This window comes from Aotus nancymaae, unplaced genomic scaffold (assembly GCF_030222135.1).
Source record: "Aotus nancymaae isolate 86718 unplaced genomic scaffold, 86718_ANA_hifiasm-v0.15.2.pri h1tg000002l, whole genome shotgun sequence".
In the NCBI taxonomy this organism is placed as follows: domain Eukaryota; kingdom Metazoa; phylum Chordata; class Mammalia; order Primates; family Aotidae; genus Aotus; species Aotus nancymaae.
Genome location: NW_026988413.1, coordinates 29543881 through 29563394, shown reverse-complemented (window position 1 = coordinate 29563394; position 19514 = coordinate 29543881). Strand labels below are relative to the sequence as shown.

General features: G+C 45.0%; 1 protein-coding gene across 4 annotated transcripts in view; it reads right to left on the bottom strand.

The window, feature by feature from the left end:
- GRM8 (glutamate metabotropic receptor 8) overlaps positions 1 to 15447 on the bottom strand; it is a 798631-nt gene extending 783184 nt beyond the window's left edge. For 2 of the 4 annotated variants that reach the window (XM_064373706.1, XM_012474107.2), the window contains exons 1-2: positions 15306 to 15447; positions 4782 to 5602 (exon numbers count right to left, since the gene is read on the bottom strand). In XM_064373706.1, the coding sequence (XP_064229776.1) occupies positions 4782 to 5291 (510 nt within the window). In that variant the 5' untranslated portion in view covers positions 5292 to 5602; positions 15306 to 15447. Of the gene's footprint in view, positions 1 to 4781; positions 5603 to 13326; positions 13392 to 14637; positions 14765 to 15305 lie in introns of those variants that run through there. The other 2 variants (XM_064373708.1, XM_012474108.2) reach the window with 2 other exon arrangements.
- Positions 15448 to 19514: the final 4067 nt, after the last annotated feature.

Here is a 19514-nt window from a genome sequence, read left to right as displayed (position 1 = left end):
GATCAATTTTAGCCATTTATAAACAGCACACTTCCACATAGGGTGAAATTATCTAGCCCACCCACAGATGGATTTCTATTTAAAAGTCTCGTTTGATTGCTTTGGGAAGGATACTCTACAGACTAACCCCTATCCTTCAAGGATAGAAAATTAACAACCCAGGTGAAGTTAACTAGAAAAACAAAGAAGAGAGGAATTATATTTGACAGTGTCCTCTTACAACCCAGTTCATCTTTGTGGACATTAATGTGAATTACCTCCAGTATCAATGTGCTATTTTTAACTTAGAATATTCAATCTTTGCTCAAAGACAGACATATGATTAGTGTTTGGAGGAATCGATTTGCTTTACTTTAAAGGAGTGTAAATGTTCTAGAAAAAGGGAAAAAAAATTGAGCTCTTTATAAAACACAAATCTATGGGCTTCTTAAATATTTCCAAAGACCCACTCCTTTTTAAATTCTTTCCAAACTACACAATCTCTAACGGGGAGCTGTGCCCCTCTTTTCACTGAGTTATCTGCAATACAGAAGCCCCTGAGGTGTCGTTTGTACCTGAGTATAGGATGGAACTGTTCTGGCTCTGCTATTCTACAGTTACATGTCACATTATCCTAATTGATACTTCTGTTATCTAAAGTCATTAACATGCTATATGAGTGAGGCAATCACCTAGGTGACTGCTCTGTCCCATGTCAGCTGATATGTGTATGTGTGCACGTGTGTGTGTGTGTAAGGTACACTAGTGCATCTAAAAAGTTCAGATCATTAAATTCTTGTTCTGTAACTCTCAAATTTGTTTCCACTCCCAACACACCTGAGGGATATGAGACACTCCTCTCAATAAAAACGATTCCTGCAGAGGGGCTTGGAAGGCACACATCATTCACTGCATCCTGCCATTCGAAAAGCTTCCCAGGTAGTTTTAATAATGCAGCCCATACCCCTTGTGGGTGAGGCGACAGCAGAATGAACCCCACCCCGTACACTTGGGGTTGAACATCCCTGGTCTAGTAAAGCATTCAGTATCCTATGGACCTAGGCCACATGGCATCTTCTGTTCTTAGGTTGTGTCCAGCTCCAACCCCTTATTCAACCCTCTTCTGAAGTTAAAGAGGCCCATTTTTTTCTCATTTGCTTCTGAGCTTGGATAAGAAGAGAAACAAAGACAGATGACACCACTTCCCTGTAGAGTAGATAAGCAGGGCCACCTGTATTCCAGCAGCGGAGGCGGCTATCCACTAAGTGCATCCTCTGTAGGACTAAATGAACCTCCCCAACTGATGTCGGGATCTGCTTTACAAAGACAAATCCCATTTCATTCCACAATTAGTGATCCTGCAGGAAATAAAATCCTCCTCTGACTTAAACACAGACATACTAACATGCAGTTAACTGACAACACACAGATCCTTTGAATCAGGTTTTGATTAGGAGAACACTTAGGAAGGCAAGGAGTGGAGAGGCTGACACAGGAGGAGCAAGACTGAAGAAAGTGGTAAATGGGACTGCGTGGAAGGTGTTGTCTCCTTCACAATTTAGTTCAGAAGATGCTGCAGGTAAAAGATATGGTCTTCCCAAAGTTATCCAAAAAAAAAAAAAAAAAGAGAGAGAACTGAGACATTTAGGAATCACTTCCAAATTTGGTCCAAGTATTTTCCATAAAAATTTAAACACATCTCAACCACATTCTTAAAACCCCAATTTATGTGTATTGTTGAGCAGGACAGTAAGTTCATGAATTAAGACCTTGTTTGTATTCCTTATGATCAAGGTTCATTCCATGTTTTCAATGGAGATGCTCTATCTTCTTCAACTGCATTATCCAGGAATAAGTAGCAATACATTAATTTCTGGGCATATTTTCAGATTCTGTGAGTCTTTTGCTACCCTGAAAGGGTCCAAGCTTGAAAAAACTGTCATAAAACTTATTTTTACTCAAGTCATAGCCTTTGGAAAATTATTATTTAAGAAAAGTATTATTTTTAAAAAGGGAACTATATGCCAATCTCCAATGCATTAACTGCTAATCATTCTTCTGATAACTATTCTAATATTTCATGTCCATCCTAGCATACATGTATAAACAGAAGTCATCCACACATAAAGTGGACAATTTTCTATCCCAATTGTTTCATAATTATTACAAATGGAGTGCTAGCTGAAAGTTGCATAAAAACCAAAGTAAATTAAAATAGCATAATAATGGTAAGTTGCTATTATCTAATTCACATTCTATGGTTCCAGAATCACCTGTAAGATGAACTAGGCACCTACATTTTCTCACTGATGGACTTTTGAATGATAGACGATTTTCAAGTCCAATAACTTGGTTAATAACAGGATTTGCTTCTAGATGTTAAATGCTCACTCTGGGCCAGTGAACTATCATGTTAGTCATGACAAGTACCATAACAGCGCCCCCTCCTGGCGATAAATGACCCACTCCCTGCACTTCAGTCAACCGCGGCAAGAGCTGCTGCCCTTTTGTGTGCTGGTCAGTGTCTCAAGAGATGGCCTGGGGCACTGGACGCTGCCCAGAGGGTCAGTAGAACTCTCTTACCCAGTCAGATGGGGACCCTCCAAAATAACCCAAGAAATTAAGAGAATTAACCAGTCGGTGAGGGAAGAATAAAGAGAGAAGCCAGAACCCCCCTGCATAAAAACTAAACCCCTGTTGCCTTCAAGTGGCCTAGAGTTTCCTTCAATAGCCCAAAAAACCAAAGGACATGACCAGGTCCTGATGGAAGCCTTCACCTGCATTTTCTTATTAAATAAACCCAACAACCTAATACAATCTTATTATTCCCATTTTGCAGATAAGTTGATTCTATGGCAAAAAAAAAAAAAAAAAAAAAAAATGCAAACAAGCTTGGAAAACCTTATATGAGCAACTTATCCACCACACTCCTCAAATCCTTGCCCACTTTTGGCTGGGCACCAGACTACAGGAGGCAGCCAGGATTCACAGGAATTACAATGGGATTGGCAGGAACCAGAACTCGTTTATAAAGGGAGGGAAACCAAAAGGAGAAGATTCTTATGAACGTTTTCTTCTCCTCTGAAAGTGGTGTTTTTGAATCACAGTTGCTAAGTTAAAAATAGAAAAGAGATGCCTTGGAGCAGGTGAGGAGGGAGTTCAAATCAGGGAGAAGAGTTACAGAAATGTCTGAGCTGGACCTCACCCCAGAGCAGAAAATGCCACATGGCACAGAACTGGGGTGGCTGGGAGGAATCCAAGATGTGGGAGGAAACCTGGAAAAGTCTGGTTCCACATCTTCCCTCTAAGCAAGGAGTCTGCTAACCCAAGAGAAATGGTTAACAACTGTCTAGTTTCCCTTGGAAGTTTCCAGAGATGGAGAACCAGGGCAACTCCGGCTACATGTTTTAATTGTGTCCTTTTCACTGCCAAGAGGCGCTTCTTAATGTCCTGCTCAAATGTCTCCAGCACACCCTGAAGCCTGTTTGTGCCTCTTCAGGACTCCTTAGACACAGAGAGCTTCTGTTTAGCACCCTCCTTATTTGAGAAAATTTCATCAATCTGAAAATAGCCATTAAGTTGCCTCACAGCATTTTCTCTTCTAAACTAGGGAAATCCACACAGAGGCTGCGCAGCCACTCAAGGGGATGTTACAAAGAGGATTCCAGCACCATGAGTGGGCCAGACTAGATGTGCCCCGAAGATATCTGCCAAGCCAGAAATCCTTTGATTCAATACCTTTCATCTTTGTTGTGACATTTCCCATCACTTTGTTCATATTTGTCATAATATCTGTCATCTGTCCAACTTCTCCATATTCTTTTAATATGTTTAAATCTAATGTGCATAAGAACCACTTTTCACAATATAAAACAAAAGCTCATTAATTCAGATTAAGTTGAAAAATTCATGTCCCACTGAGTAAGAAACCAGAGTGAGAACTATTTTCAATTAAACAAACTATGTCTATTACAGAAGACTACATACTGGTTATTAATAAATGAGAAAGTCAATGAAAATGGTGAGTTAACAATAACCTTATTTTTATGGCACTTTATACTTTTCAAAGTGTTTTTACATGTATTATTCCATATTTCCAATTTTATTCAATATATCAATGAAACATAGAGGTAATAGATCACCAAACCTAAATCAAAAAGTCTTGATTTATCCTGCTAAATTTGAACTTATAATGCAATAAGAATTATATATCATTATTCTAAGTCTGTATCAGAGCAGTCTGAAATAATAAGGTTCTGCTCTATCGTAGTTATAACAAGCCTGACAATTTTATGGTCATCTCATCTCCCAGAGCGTCACTCCCATCTACAGATTAGTAATAAATACTGTTTCTTCATGAATGAACTTTTGTCATAACACAGCATCCCAACTTAAAGAAGTTTCACAAAGTAAATTAAATAGCTCAAATACCACAGAAATGTTTTCTATGATAAATGTGCTAAGAGTTTATTATTGTCTTTAAAAATGCTTGCTTTGATTTAAAATGAGCCTAATAAGGAGGTTGTCCCAAGATGACAAGGACCCAGTATATTACAGAACTTTTCACCTTTCTCTTTGGTCAGGAAAAAAAAAAAAACAGAGTCAAAATTAATCCAGTTAATTGTAAGTAATGGAACTAAACCAATACATGTAGAAACTTAGACACAGAATGCCCCATTTGAGGAACCCGAAAGGGTCTATGAGGACCTTCGCCATCTTCACTTTCTTCCCAAACCTGCAGTTGGAATCATAGCATTTCATTGTTCTTTCACAATAGTCAGAAAGACAATGCCTTTACCTACCTTAAAAAGTCGTAAAATGTTAGCAACCATGATGGACACGGAGCTTGCTGCAGCACCTATGACACCAGAAATCTTGTCGGGCTTGGTGAAAATGGGTGGATCTCCATTAGCACACTTCACATCCGAAGCGTCTTTCTCTATTAATGCCTGCACGAAAGTTAGAGACTGCTCCAAAGCATAGGTGTCCCTGGAGCAGGTGTCGAGGATGCGGACACCCAGAGTGATGTTGGAAAGGAGATCGGGGTCCTTGTTAATCTGGTCAATTGCATAAAGCATGGCCTCCAGTCTGTGAATCCCCTTTTCCTTCTTCAGCTCCCCACAAGGCACCCCTCTCTCTCCCTTTGCATGGACAGGGAAGAGACCCCCCAAAATAATGTCCCCATCCACCCGAATGGAATGGGCATACTCTTGGCTGTGAGTTCTTTGCATCATTGTGAGGATCCAGTAGAACTTGGCGGTCAAGAGGAAGAAACAAGGGCAAGAGGCTGATCGCTTTCCCTCGCATACCATTTTCTCCCCAGGTGATACTGCAATCCAAGACCCAAAGTTTATTCTTGCCACAGAAGAAGGGGGACCACCTGAGGCTGCACCTTCTGGAGGCTACCATCAGGGCCCATGGGGAAAAGGCTCTGTGGGCAACAGCAAGTTTTCTTGATTTGCACGTCACAGTGAATTCCCATCAGACCCCTAAGGTTCAATTTTATTTCCTTATAAGATCAACTTGCCTGGAATGGTGCAAATATTAGAACATCTGAGGTTCTGATGTTGGGATCAGGTCAACAATTCATGTCCTTGAAATCAACCTTGTAGCAGAATTATTCCTGGGAAGAGGAGAAAAAGGGGGGTTCAGTTCAGTGAGTCTAGATGTTTCACATTTTTCAGCCCTGTTTATGCCAGCCTCTTTAAAAAAAAATCCCCTATTCAGTAAGAAACTAATTCTTTTCGTCCCCCTGTGATTCTGAACACCTGGCTGCACTGCATCTAAACAGGGAGATTGATGACACTTTTGGAGCAAGGGAAACAGAACAGTCAGTATCAGAAACTAGGTTGATTCTCCCAAACCAGAAAGCATTTTTAATTTATCATTTTATTTCAATAAACCTTATTTCCATGAAGGTAAAAATCCTGCAATGGGTGGCACCATTTCTTTTCAAATCTGTTTTTATTTTTTTTTGCAGCTATCTGAATTTAGCATTCAAATTTTGTCAACAAAATCATAATAAAATGTTATTTTCTGTGATGTATTCAACAAGCCAGTCATCTGTTAATGACTTTTTTTTTCTTGGAGCTTCAAATTACCCAGTAGGAAAATGTGATTATTCAATTACGAAAAAGTGAAACAGATAAAGAAATCCACCCAAAGAACTAAAAAATGTGTAAGTCTTGTAGCTTGTGAAAAATGTTAACAGAGAAAGTCAGCTATTTCACATAAATTATCTTATTCTTCTCTGGTAAGAAAACAAAGACTTGAAAATGAAACACCCAGGGAAGGTGACCTGTGAAGATTTTCCTATTACCATTGCCAGGGTTTCCAATTAATTTGTCAGGGTGGGAGCAATGGGTATACTAACAGCTCTAAGAGAAAGATGCCTTGATCCCAGAATCACTAGGAGTAAATCAGAGTTGGTGATCAATTGAAGAGCTGCTTAATTTTGTCTGACTCGGTGGGGAAAACAGTTATTTCATCAAGACTAGAAATAACTTGGGGTGAAAAAGCCTACAGGCAAATCTACAGAAAAAGTTTCTTTCCTACGGCCTTCCCCCTTAATTCCATAAGATTTTTTCAAACGACTTTTGTTTATTTATTATTATTACTATTATTATTTTTTAATGGTACTTAGGTTCTGGGGTACGTGTGCAGCTCATGCAGGATTATTGCATAGGTACACACATGGCAATGTGGTTTGCTGCCTCCATCCCCTCGTCACCTACATCTGGTATTTCTCCCCATGTTATCCCTCCCCAACCTCCCCACCCCCCATCCCTCCCTTGCCCCTGCCAACAGACCCCAGTGTGTGATGCTCCCCTCCCTGTGTCCATGTGTTCTCATTGTTCAACACCCACCTATGAGTGAGAACAATTATTATTGTCAAACGACTTTCGAAGAGATGTGACTGAAAATGAGAACTGACTTAACACAGGGAATCTGAGATTTGTAATGCACATCTCATTAAGAGAATAAACAGCACCAATTTACTTTGGCAGGATGGTTAATCTAATGCTCATTTCTAACCTATTTATATATGAGTTTGAAATCTGAAATTTGGACAGTTCTCCTGTACCCTAGCCAACCAACATCTGCTTGTATTTTCCATTCACTTGTTCAAGTTCCAGTTCATAAAATTTTCTTTTCATCCTTCTTGTCCCAAAAGGAAAGATGTTGCTTCCCTGGGGGATAACTGAACATATGCCCAAATGCCTTCAAAGAAAGCTGCACTTTTTGCATTTTCAAATTAGAAAAGAGGGGCTCGTAGCAACCCACTGCCCCATATTTCTGAGCAACCAGCTGGCAGCCTGGCCAGCCAATGGCCCACTCGGCTGAAACGGTTCTGTGCAGCGTAAGACAAGTATTCCCTGCCTCCCGGCACACATTGAGCCTTAGATTTCCACTGTGCTTCCCCCAAAATACTCAGTCCTTTCTGATTGTTCTCACCACTTAACTGTTAGTCCCTCACACTCCATTCTCCTAGCAGCTGCTTTTCCCTCAGAAAATCTGTGATTCAATAACAGCCTGACCTCAGGCATTCCACAAAAGGAAACACTCAGAAAGTCAACCTGACTTTCTGGATGAAACCGTTTAAGTGATAGGCCATAAATTACACTAGCCACCCATTAAGAGAAGTTAAGATTGTGCTTCACAGTTTCACAAGGAAAACCAGTCACATGATAGTAAAACCTCATTAACTCCGATCACTAGTTGAGAATTTGAGACCAATTCCACATGGCTGGGCTGACCCTTGTTCTAACAGAGCACAGACTAAATGGATAAATAAGGTGAAGGAGAAATGTCTGTTTAGGGGCAATGGATGGGGCCTGTTGTTCTCCAAAGGCCCGCCTTTCCTCTTTACACCAAGCCATCCCCGAAGTACTTAAAACACTTAAGAGAATAAATGGCTTTCAATTATAGACAACATACGAACAGCCCATCTGTTCATCACAATGCATCCTTACCTATCCATGTGACATTAACCTAGTTCCACTTGCTATACAGTCCAGAAAGCAATAAAATTGAGTCACTTTTAAAATTATTGGTGTTTGCAATATTGTTTACTCTCTGGTATCTTATAGCTTTGTTTAGAGCTTTAATTTTTTAAAAAAAGATTGGGGGATGAATAGCAATGAGGCAGGAATCAGTTTGTTTAGCAGTTGAATGCACTGAAATGGAAAACGAGAGGTTCGGTTTTGGTTTCATTTCAGTTTCACTTATTGGACAGCTCACGTGAATTTTTGCTGGAGTTACCGTCTCTGGAACATAGAACTAATTGCATGTAAGCTTGCTTTTTTTTTTGTCTGTAAAGGGGTGATAGAACCTGCCACACAGCACGCATAGAAAGCATAGTACCTGGCTCAGTAAACAGGAGTTATTGTTGCTAACTTAGTCTGTAAATCATTTTGTACTAGAGCAGAGCGACTCTTTCTGTATTTGCCCAGTTGGTGAGCTTTTACTGAATTTCATTTGTCACTTTAAAAAATAAAAGCAGAGCTACTTATAAAATATTTAAATCTTGCGGTTATTTTAAAATCTGATACACTGTCATAAAAATCACACACTCCATTGCCAGAAGGTTTAGTTTCCCCTTTTAAAAAAATCTAAGGAAAAATACATTTGAAAGTTTGTGAGTAACTACATCAATTAGGTTTAGTTGTATAATCTTAAATTACTTATCTTGCTCTTATACAATTCTTGTGAGCTTTAATCCAAACTCATCCTAGTTTGAGTCAATGAGTTTTAAAGAAAGCATAATCTTTCAGAGCTACAGATACAAATACCTCAACTTTGTGTCCTGTGCTTGATTTAAAGTATAAACAGCTCCTCTCTCAAACTGACTGACCTTCCTCTGGGATGTGACAGAAGCCTGGCCTGTGCTAGACTTTTTCAAGGAGGTGTGAGGTCCAGACTCCTGAAACCAATCTCAGAGGGGGACAAATCATCTCAGCACTATGTCTGGGCCCACAGGGAGGGGCCATGCAACTCTAAGGGGAGGCTTAACCATGAACCCTCACAGCTCTTCCTGTGCACTCCCCTGCCAGCCCACCCTCACTTACAGGGCACATCATACACCATTGACCCCTCTATGGGCAGTCCCCTGGCCTAAGGCTCCTGGAAGCAGGCACTCTGGCTGGAACCTGAGCCTGTGGCTCCCTAAATGTGCTCTGTTTCCTAAAAGGCCAGAAGGACACCTCCTCACTGGCCAGAGCCCTGAATTCTGTTTTATTTTCTACGCATCTTCTCTGTACCAGTGTCAAGTACCTAACATAGCATCTCCGTAAATGTTCATATACCAGGCATTAGTTCTTGTATAAATGAGAAAAGAAGGCTCAGAAGGATTGAATGTGGCCCCAACCCCTGAGCTGGTGAGCTGTTGAGTGACAGTGCCACCAAAGTCATCTGTCCCAAAAGATGAGTCCTGTCCTTGGGGAAAGCCCCCAGTACTGCCTGCAGGGACTATCTGTGGCAGCACAAGAGAAGGGAAGGGGCCTGCCCCTCCACTGCAATCTTTCAGAAAGGTGTGCATCTTTGATGCTTAGCTCTGGAAGAACAATAAAGTGCTATTTAGGAAGGGACAATCTGGGGGCATTTCCAGGGAGGTGATTTCTGAATCTCTCAAAGGGCTGAGAAGATCCACTGTGGTTTATCCAAACACTTCTGCTCCAAATTAGGTCTCCTGGCCAGGTTGATGCCAATGGGAATACACCAACACACGCAGGGTCTCTCAGGGTCTGCCATCACATCTTCCTCGGGCATCTAGCAGGTACGATTAACATACCATAGGGTAAAATCCTTGCTGAGGAATACAATTAGCCAAGAATTGTAATTTTTTCTCATAAAAAGGCCTAAGCAACATTCCTATGCTGCATTCCATTCAGCTTTTTAACAAAAAGGTTAGGCTGAATATTATCATCAATTCATATGACTGCCCACACTTGCAGCACTTTTGGTTGTTTTTGAAAATGCATCATATTTCTGCGTAATCTCCCATGCTGCAATATGTGTGCATGTCTGTGGATTCTTGGTTTCTTGGTGGGGCAGAGTGAGGATGGGGCAGACAGAGCTTTCCCCTGGCAACAGAGGCCTGGAATCGGATCTTTGACAGTCACTGGCTGGTGACACTGAATATGTCCCCTCACCTCTATGTGCTTCCATTTCCTCACCTGTGAAATGAGTGAGATGGGCCACATGATCTCTAAGGTGTTTCCTGCTTCCTAGTCTGAGATTCTATTATTTAATAATAAGGGAATATGAGATTATGCTTAAACATCAGAGCAAGGCTTTGCCAACTGAATACAATAACTGATTTTGTTTGCAAGTTGAGTGACTTCTTTTCACCAGTGAGAGGATTGTGAAAGCTCTTCTACACAAGCCAACCTCATATTTAAAAAATCTGATACAGGAGAAGCTCGACTTACTAAACAGATAAATTAGAAAGTGATTATTTGCATTACAAAAGAATTCACCCCAGGTTTCCTTTAAATAGCTAAATCCCTGGCATTTAAAAAACAATCGGATTTAGTAGAATTCAATTTGTCCCCTTATTTTTCCAATAACACAGCTATTACACAAATAGACCATATTTAAAGTAATGAGAAGCTCCTTTTTATAGTATGTATCAGATAAGAAGAGAGAAAGCAGGTGACACCAACACTTACTGAATGCCTGCAGTGTCTGGAGGTGCAGACACATTATTTCATTTCCCTCTAAAATACAACTATAAGGTTGATATCACAGCCTTCATTCAGGATCAAAGGAACCTGAAAACAGAAACATTATGTCACTGTGTCTAAAGTCTCAGATCAGGATTCAAATGCAGGACTGCCATTATGTTCTTTCCCTTACTCCAAGCCCCTGGGGGCAGAACACCATGCTGGATATAAAACTAACCCTGATTTGATCATATGGACCATGAGTGAGATGTTCTAGAGTCCTAGGAGACACTGATTCTAGTCTTACTTCCCCCAATACTCACTGTGTAACCCTAGGAAAGTCACTTAATCAGATCTCAAGTTTCCTTGCTTCTAAAATGGGGAATGATTTCCCCCACCTCCTAGTTTGTGTAATCAAACAATATAATGTGTATCAAAGTACTTTATAAACTTTGAAGTGCTGTAAGAAGGCACAGGGATACTATTAGTTTAACAATCAATCCTAGAACTAAAATATGTTACTGGTGTATTGTACTTAGAAGATCTAAGAAAACGACTTCCTCATCACACTTAGAGCCAGTCAGACCTTAACAAGGCTCACAGGTTCAAAAAAATCAACCCTGGCAAGCCTATATGAAGAGCTTGAAGGGAAACTGGAAAGGATGCAAGAAGTCAATGGAAGTACCATGTCTGACCTGGAGAACTAAAGTTCATGGACACTGAGCATCTAAAGGGCTATTCTGAAGAAAGTGGTGGCAAGATAATCTCCTGTTGTGAAAACAGGACAACCTGAAACCTTCCTAAGTTATAGGCAGAATATGCTGCTTCTACTACTGGGTCATGACCCCTGGAAAAGTCAGCCAATAAATAGCCAGCAGTTTTCTAGCTTTAAACATAACCCTGCCTGGAAAAGTATGAAATTGGCAACACGTGCCCAACGATCGATCTCCGCATACTTCTCTGGGGCCTCTCCTCGATCTTCCCACTTCTGCTCACCTCCGGCTTTGCCCTGGCCTCCCCAGAGCTAGGTGCCTTCCTTCCCTCAGTGCCTTTGTTCTTTCATTACCTTAGCCCTCCTCAGGGAGTGAATGGATTCATTAGTAGGTATCAAAGCCTGAAGATGCATTACTGTCATCCCCAAATGGAATATCTGCATTCTCAAAATGATTCCTAGGAAAGCCATAATTCCTTTACAAAAGAAATATCACCATTAATAATGGTTAAGCCTGGCGATGCAACAAGCCAGAGCATGGAGCTAGGAGTCAGGATCTTCTCAAGAGGACCTCTCAAATCATTCCAACAGCAATGCCCACCACTCAAAGAGGGTGCCCTGGGATGAGACATTATGCTCAGAGTCCCTCTCAATGAGTGGGTGAGTTTGCCACAATTTATCAAAGTACCAAGTAGAAATGAAAATCAAAGAAAAAAACATCTTAACTGTTCTTAGGATAATGTAAATATTCCTCACCAAAATAAATAAATAAATAAAAGAAAAAAATAAGACAGAGAGAAAGCCCAAATTGAAATTCCAATTCCTAGCAGAAAAAAACCCCTCTCTTGAAATGGAAACAATTAGATCCAGCCAACTCTCTGCTCATAGCCTCTCCTGGAACAGCATGAAGTGACCGTCCCTAGTGAATGAGCCACATGTGTGAGACTGGGGTTGCCCACAGTCTATCAAGAAAATAGCAAGTTTCCTGACACTCCACAAGCCAGCCAACTTGTCAGGCATAGAGATGTGGCCAGGTCTTTGCTGTGGGTCGAGAACGAGATAAATTCAAGTAGCATCTTCTAAGACACTGGGACAGAGCAACTCCACTCCCCCAGCTAAAGCAAGGTCATCTTTATGATGAGCATTCTAACTACCTGAGGAAGGTGGTGGGAAGGAAACTTGGAAGGAGAAAACGTGTGTAGTGTGCTATGTGTCATGCCCTGAAGACAATGGAACATTTGTACACAAAGATTGCCACGCAATTGCCAATGTGAATGTCAGCGGGTTATTTGCTGCATAAATACCAATTAAACAAGCCTCGAAGCAGCTTCAATCTGCTCAGCCAACTTTGAAAAGAGCATATCTCTTCAGACCTCTAACTTTCTCCTGCACTCATTGGAGCTCAGCTCTTCCTTTTCTCTATTCCTTTTGGATGTAGCTGTTCTTACAATTATTCAAGCAGCTATAACTTTCCAAGGATGCATAATAGGGCAGAACTAGCTAGCACAATCCAAACAGAACAAATTGAGCCTACATAACAGTATAGAGAGCCGTGTTCTCAGCATCTTCTTCTTTATTCCGGGTCAATTGTCTCCTACAAAGCCTCCCGTCATCTATTTCTCCCCACATTCTTTATTCTAAAGCAAGAATTCCCTGTCTTAGACACAGTACAACCTGTAGTTGACTCTAAAATGGTAAATTACATTTTTTAAAAATCTTGGTTCTTTTTCCCTGATGGAGAAAGCTTTTCTTTTCCAAATTATCAAGCCACATATTTTCAAGAACCAGAGAATGAATTGCACACAGCTGATTTCTGCCTCCTACAGAGATCTTTCACGGTATTATTCACAAGCAAGTGACCAAGGTAAACTAAAGTGGTTTCTGTAGCCATTTGCAATTATTGACAAACAATTTCATAACGGAAAATGGAAATTACAGGCAAGTGCAATAAGCTGTTTATCCAAGATCTACCTGCTGGTGGCTCTTTTTCTCTATTTTTCTTTCAAGCAAAATACAAGCTATCATAGGAATGCATTTCTCCCGTTCATGATTTTTCTTTTAAGTATCTCCACCACCAGCCTTGTTTTCCAGTCTGTCAGTTGGCAGGATTTGTATTCAATCGCGGTAGTAACCCAGACCCTAGTGCATTCTTGGGTGTTCCAGAGACTCCCGCACCTTCAGGTTTGTGGGAAAGGATCATTCCCCTAAACCGCAAAGAAGGCATTCCCTCCCGGAGCGGGACTGCTTAGGGGACTAATAGGTATGGGTTAATGCAACCCGAGAGGGGGTCTGTTTTCACCCCCGCTATCCTGGGTGCGCAAACACCCTCTGACCCCAGGCTTCACAGTCTGGGCTATAGGGGAAGTAATTCCCTAAGGAACCGCGGGGGTGCCGTTTGCGCAAATGGGTGACTCGCGTGTCCCTCCGCATTTCATTTGCACCAAAGGAGCGTGTGTCAGACAGAAGGAATTTTTTGGTTTTATTTTTTCTATTTTTGGTGATTCTGTTATCTTTTCACCAACTGTAGGAAGCTCAAGGAATCTCTGAGCTTTCCGGCTGGGCGGATGGGCTCGCGCTTGGCGTGGCTGAGCGGTCCATCTCTACCTCTCTGTCTCTAGCTCTACCATAACAGCGGCCACTCAGCCCGCTGGGGTCCCCTGTTCCCCGCCGCACGTTCCTTTTTCTTCTCAGTTCTTTAGGCTGTTGAAGCCGCGCTCTGGGTAGATAAGAGACTAGGGCCGTTGGGGGAGCGCCAGCTGATCTCGCCTTTCCCGCGCCCCGCGGCATTCCGGCGCCGCCCCTGTGCCTCCGTGCGCAGGGGATGCAGCCTCCGCCCCCGCCGCACCTGGCCGCCCGAGTGCCCACACCCCGTGCGGAGCCGCCCGAAACTGGGGCCGCGACGGCCGCAGGAGCTACCGAGGAGCTGTTGGGGCGCGTTTGCCTTTGCTTTTTAAACAAGATCCCCGAGATCTTTTCTCCATCCCCCAACCCCCAACGGGACACAGAACTCCGGCGTTTCCCGAAAGCCACAAAAGGGGGACACGGAAATCCCAAGCTAGCCGGGCTAACTCGGAGAACGCAAACTCGAGGCAGAGCGAGCGCCGTGCGGGGAGGCTCTGTCGAGGACCCGAAGCTCCCGGCTTCCCCAGCGACCCCCATCCTCCCGAGATCCTGGTTAGACATCCATCCAGCCCACGCTCAGAAGGCGGGGGTTACCCCGACTCATCCCGGAAGCCGCTAACTTCGGAAATCCCTCCCGTTAGGTTCGCGCAACGAAGATACCTCGTCATCTCGGCGGGGCAAGTCCGGATTCCGCCAGGGCAGGTCCGGGAGGTCACCCGGGGCAGGCGATCCGAGGCAGAGCGCTTTAAAATCCTGCCGCCGCACGCCCCGTCAGAGCGCCAAGCGCGCCTGCTCCCTTCCCGTCACCCTCCAGTCTCCCATTCGCCAACTAAACTTTTGGGGGATCACATCTCCAAGCCTTGGGAGTTGCGGGTGAAGCCTCCCTCTTTTCTGAACCTCTTTACTGTAATGTAATCACGGGCAGACAAGAGGGGTGGCTGCCTTGTTCTTTGCAACGTAAAATCAACAGACACCCAATCAAGCTCCAGTGCCCGGCCAGCCCCTCGCCCCCTGGTGCCCACTCTCCCTCTCCCCCCATTCCCGTCACCTCCGCCCGCCAGTTCTCTCACAGACTCCGAGCGTGCAGGGCCATCGACTTGTGCTCAGGAAAAGCAAATCACTAGAGTGATGTGAGAAGCAACGGTGCACCTGGCTGTCCGCTGAACGGTTTTAGGGAAGAAAACGGAAAGGGGAATAAAACAGGGGGATTCTCCTTTTCCAACAAGCAGGGCGTTTCGGGGGAGTTTGGGGGCCGGGGGCTTCTTGTCCGGTGGTTCGGCATTTGCTTTCCTCAGATCCGCTTTCTGCTTACGGGCGGCGAGTCTTACCCTGCTCCCCGCAGAGGGCGCGGTGAGGAAGCCCGCGGGGGGCCCGCAGCTCCATGTCAGCGCCTCCGCCGCCGCCGTCGCCGCGCGAGGCGAGCACCGCGGCCGCACTTGTGGCTGGTCTCGGGGCTGAGGGGGCTGAGCTGGCCAAGCCGGCGCCAAGTCTCTTCCATGTGAATAACAAATACTCCCACCGGCGGCCGCGATTGGTCTGCGCCGGGCGCCTCCAGATCCTCCGCCCGCGGCCATTCACCCGGCGCGGCGCGGGGAGCCGCGGCCGGGATCGCGCCCGGAATCGCCAATCCCTTCGCGCCAACCAGTCACCTCGGGAAGCGGGAGGAGGAACCCTCTAGGGGCGGGAGCCTCTGGATTTCGGTGTCACCCAGCGGCCCTGGCGTGGGCAGGGAGGGGGGACCCTCGGCCCGCGGATCCCCCTCTGCGCTTCAGCCCGAAGCGACGAGGAGACCAGAAATGTCAGTAGTTCTGATTTTTAAAAATCACCCCCACCTTCCCCGCCCCCAAGAAAAAAGGGAGGACCCAACGGCAGTGTAGGATGGTGGGAGGCGGGGAAGAAGCGGGAGAGGTAGAATGAGGAATATGGCTGTGGAGGAGCCCAGCGACTCCGGCTGCCTGGCGAGCCCGGGACCGGCGCGGGGAGGCGCGACACCCGCCCGAGCACGGCGGGCCGCACCCGCGAGCCCGGGTCCCCTGTGAACACAGCTCCAGAAAGCGTCACCGAGAATAACACATGGTAGATGACAAGTGTCGCGCCACATGCTGCTTTCTTTTCGGGGACGCTTAAAGTAGAGCCCGCAAGCTGCGCGGTTCCCCTGCAAAGTTTGCCTCGCGCCGCGCGGCGGTTCCGCCATTTGTCCCGCCCAGCGGCTCAGGAGATTGTCTCCCCGCTTCCTGCCACCGAGGGTCTGGGGGACGCGTGCTACAGGGCCCCCAAGGCTCGAGGTACCACACAGCGAGGTCCCGCTGCGAGCACTGCGAAAGAGAGGGCGTGGGTGGCTGCCGGGACGGTCATTTCATTGAGATGATTCAAGGAGCCGCAGACGCGGGGCAGGAAACTCCGGGGGAACGGCGCTCGGGTTCTGCAGGGAAACCTCGGGATTCCCTCCGCATGCCGCCTGTGGAAACCTGCCGGGCTCGACGTACACACCCCAGCGCTCTCCCCGCTAGTTACTACCCAGGCCCCCCCAACCCTGCACCCTCCGGAATGAGAGAAAGGGGCCCCTCGCCGTCCAGCGCCAGGGAAGCTGCCCCGGCCGGGCCTTGTGTTGGTGAGAAAGTTCCATCTAGAGGCGGCCGCGCGCAACTGCAGGCGGCGCCCCAGGCCCTGGCGAGCCAGGGAGAGCGGGGCGCGTGGGGGAGAGCGGGCAGCCCAGGAGATAAGGAGGATGGAGAAGGACAGGCGAGACCCCGAAAAGGGAGGCTCTAATCCTCCGTTCAGCATCTCTACAATGAATTTTGTCTTCCTAAGCATCATGAACTTAAAAGCATCATGTCAGGAATCTTGCATTAATTCCTGTGTGTGTGTGTGTGTGTGTGTGTGTATAAATTATTCTGTTCAGGTTATTTTAATTGTCACATCAACTCTGTGAGATGATCAAAATCATTAAGCCCACTCTACAGATGAAGGAAGAAACCTAGGCTTAGAGACACGGCTGGAAAGTATTAAAGCCAGAAATCACAGCTGCCTGACTTCAAAACCCTATAGCACTTCCTCCCTGGTTGTGTCTGCTTTTCCCAAGGCTGGATTTAATGTGCACACTTTCGATTGAGGAGATAGCCGTCTCTCTCCTAATTTCAAAACATGACCCTTGCCCTTTATCACTTAGAAAAATCTACAGGTTTCAGCCCAGGGCACCTCTTCCCCTTTTGTTCCCTTCCCTCTCCCATCTCCCCATGAGAGGCTCTTTGATTGTAGAATCATTATTTTATAGCCACAACAACAAAAGAGGGAGGGAGGTGGATTTGGAGAGAGAAAATGGGCTGGGTCCTCTAGCTGAAAACCTTTCTGCATAGGGAACCTCAATTCCCTGTTAATGTCTGGTGCAGCCCTGAAGAGGGTGATCAGTGGCCGGTGCCACTTGGGACAAGGAAGGTGGGAAGAGAGAAAAGCTCCTAATTTATGCAGAGCTGGGACTGGGTGGGCTTCTTGGTTGCATGTCTGCGTGTAAGAAGCTTTAACGATTTTCTTTTCTTAGGGACTGGAAGAGCTTCCTCCTCCAGTATAAGTGTAAAGTAAGTGCAGCAGCCTGGTTAGTATACTATGAAGCCCACTCCACCCCAAACTCCAGACCCAAGACTCCGGTCTGAGAAATGTTATTGCAGATAACGTAGAAGTATGAATAAGTCCCTGTTAGACCCTTTGCTATGTGTGTTTTAATACATTTGAGGGGAAAAGAGACATGACAGAGGGGAAAGGCAGAGGAGGTCCTCAAAAATGAGGTCTCCGCAGCTGCTGACCACACATGGTCTTCAGGGTCGGCTAGAGGCCAGCTGTGGGGCCAGTAGGGTGGTTACCTGGCATGAGCCAAGAGGGCAGCAACCTGATGCTCTAGTGGGCCCATTTTAATAATAAGGACAATAAGGCTGGCTTTGGAGGCCTGACAAGGCTCAGTGAGCTGTTTGGGGAAGAAACGCCTAATGAGCTGCTTTTCTCCTTTCTCTATTGATCATTACCTGCAGAGAACTGATGTCTTACAGGCACATCGCTGCCCTTTTTGGTGCAGTCTTCTGCGAGAAAATTAGACTTGATCTCTCCTAAGGAAAGTGCAAGTCTGATGCTTCATTTTGCATCATCTTTAACTCTTGATACTCAAAATAGAGCCATCACTGAAATCCTACATGGAATCTGGTCAATAAGGAATAGAGGCCATCTATCTATTCTTCAGTGTTTCCAATGGCTTTATGTAGTAGCCCCTGAGCAAGTGACATAAGCTTATGTACAGGTTATCATTCGCCCAGACTGAGAGCAACATTGGGACACAGGAAGAAAGATTGTCTCCAGGAGGGATTGGTCCCTATCAGTAACAGTCACAGGAAAAAGTCATCAGCTGTTACAGCCTCTATTCCTGAGACCCAAACACCATGATGCTGCTTGCTCTTTGCTGCAGTCTGAGTGAGGGGAGAGTGTCTGAAACCCAGGCTGTCATCCACCTTGCCTACCCTTGAGCTACCACCTTCTACAATATACAGTCTGTCTTTGGAAAGTGTCTGACCTCATCCTCCATCCCACCCCAAATGTTTATTCAAACCAAATATATTTCCTAGTAGTTAATCTTCCAAGATTTGCCTATAATCTTCTCATTTTCAGTTGATTTAAAATGTGAGAAACTGCCCATGTGTTAGAAAATGCAAAAAACAGTGCCATATGTTTGGGGTCCATTTAACTCAAGCTGTGATATATATTCCACACATGGAGATTTATGCCACAATTCCTGCTTTGGGGTAATCATTAAGGCTGAGAACCTTTGCAGGCTACTCACCCAGGAGAAACATCAACAGCCTGATGCTCCCACATGGAATAAAGCTGACAGGGGAAAGTGGGAATGGGATTTGTTTCTTTTGGAAACGAAGACAATATTTTTCTTGCTAGACCATCTGCACGTGGCAGTAGTGTTCCATGTGGGTTTTGCTCAGTTTATTAGACACTGGCTGCTAGAAGCAAGATCAGACATGTTAGACTGACAGAGCCAATGAGGTTCATGACAGCAATGTCATCAATGAGTGTGTTCTGCACTTTCACCGTCAACTCATACCTGCGTACAGGAGTCATGGGAAAGATTCTTTAAGAATTTCTGACATACTGTATCTGTGCATCTCTACTGGCTTCATTTAGGTTCCCCCAGAAGCACAACCTGAAACAAGGATTCAAGGGCAGATAGTTTAAGAGGTGAAGGGAATCCCAATAGTCAAGTGGAGAAGTTAGCAAATAAAGGGTATATTATCAATCTAGGTACCACTGTGGGCACCTGGTACCTAATCCCAGTGGGGAGCTCTGGAAGTCGGTGTAGAACACACAGCAGAGAGTGGGTCCAACTGAGGGAGGAGGGAGCTGGGATATCTATACACCAACACTTATCAGGTGTTAGTTAAGAACTGCTCCTGGATGATGTTTATTCTCTAGCAATTCTAGCCTATCACATGGATGGCAAAGCAGCCTTCAGAGGTCATTTGAAGCCCTCTGGGGAAAAAAAATGC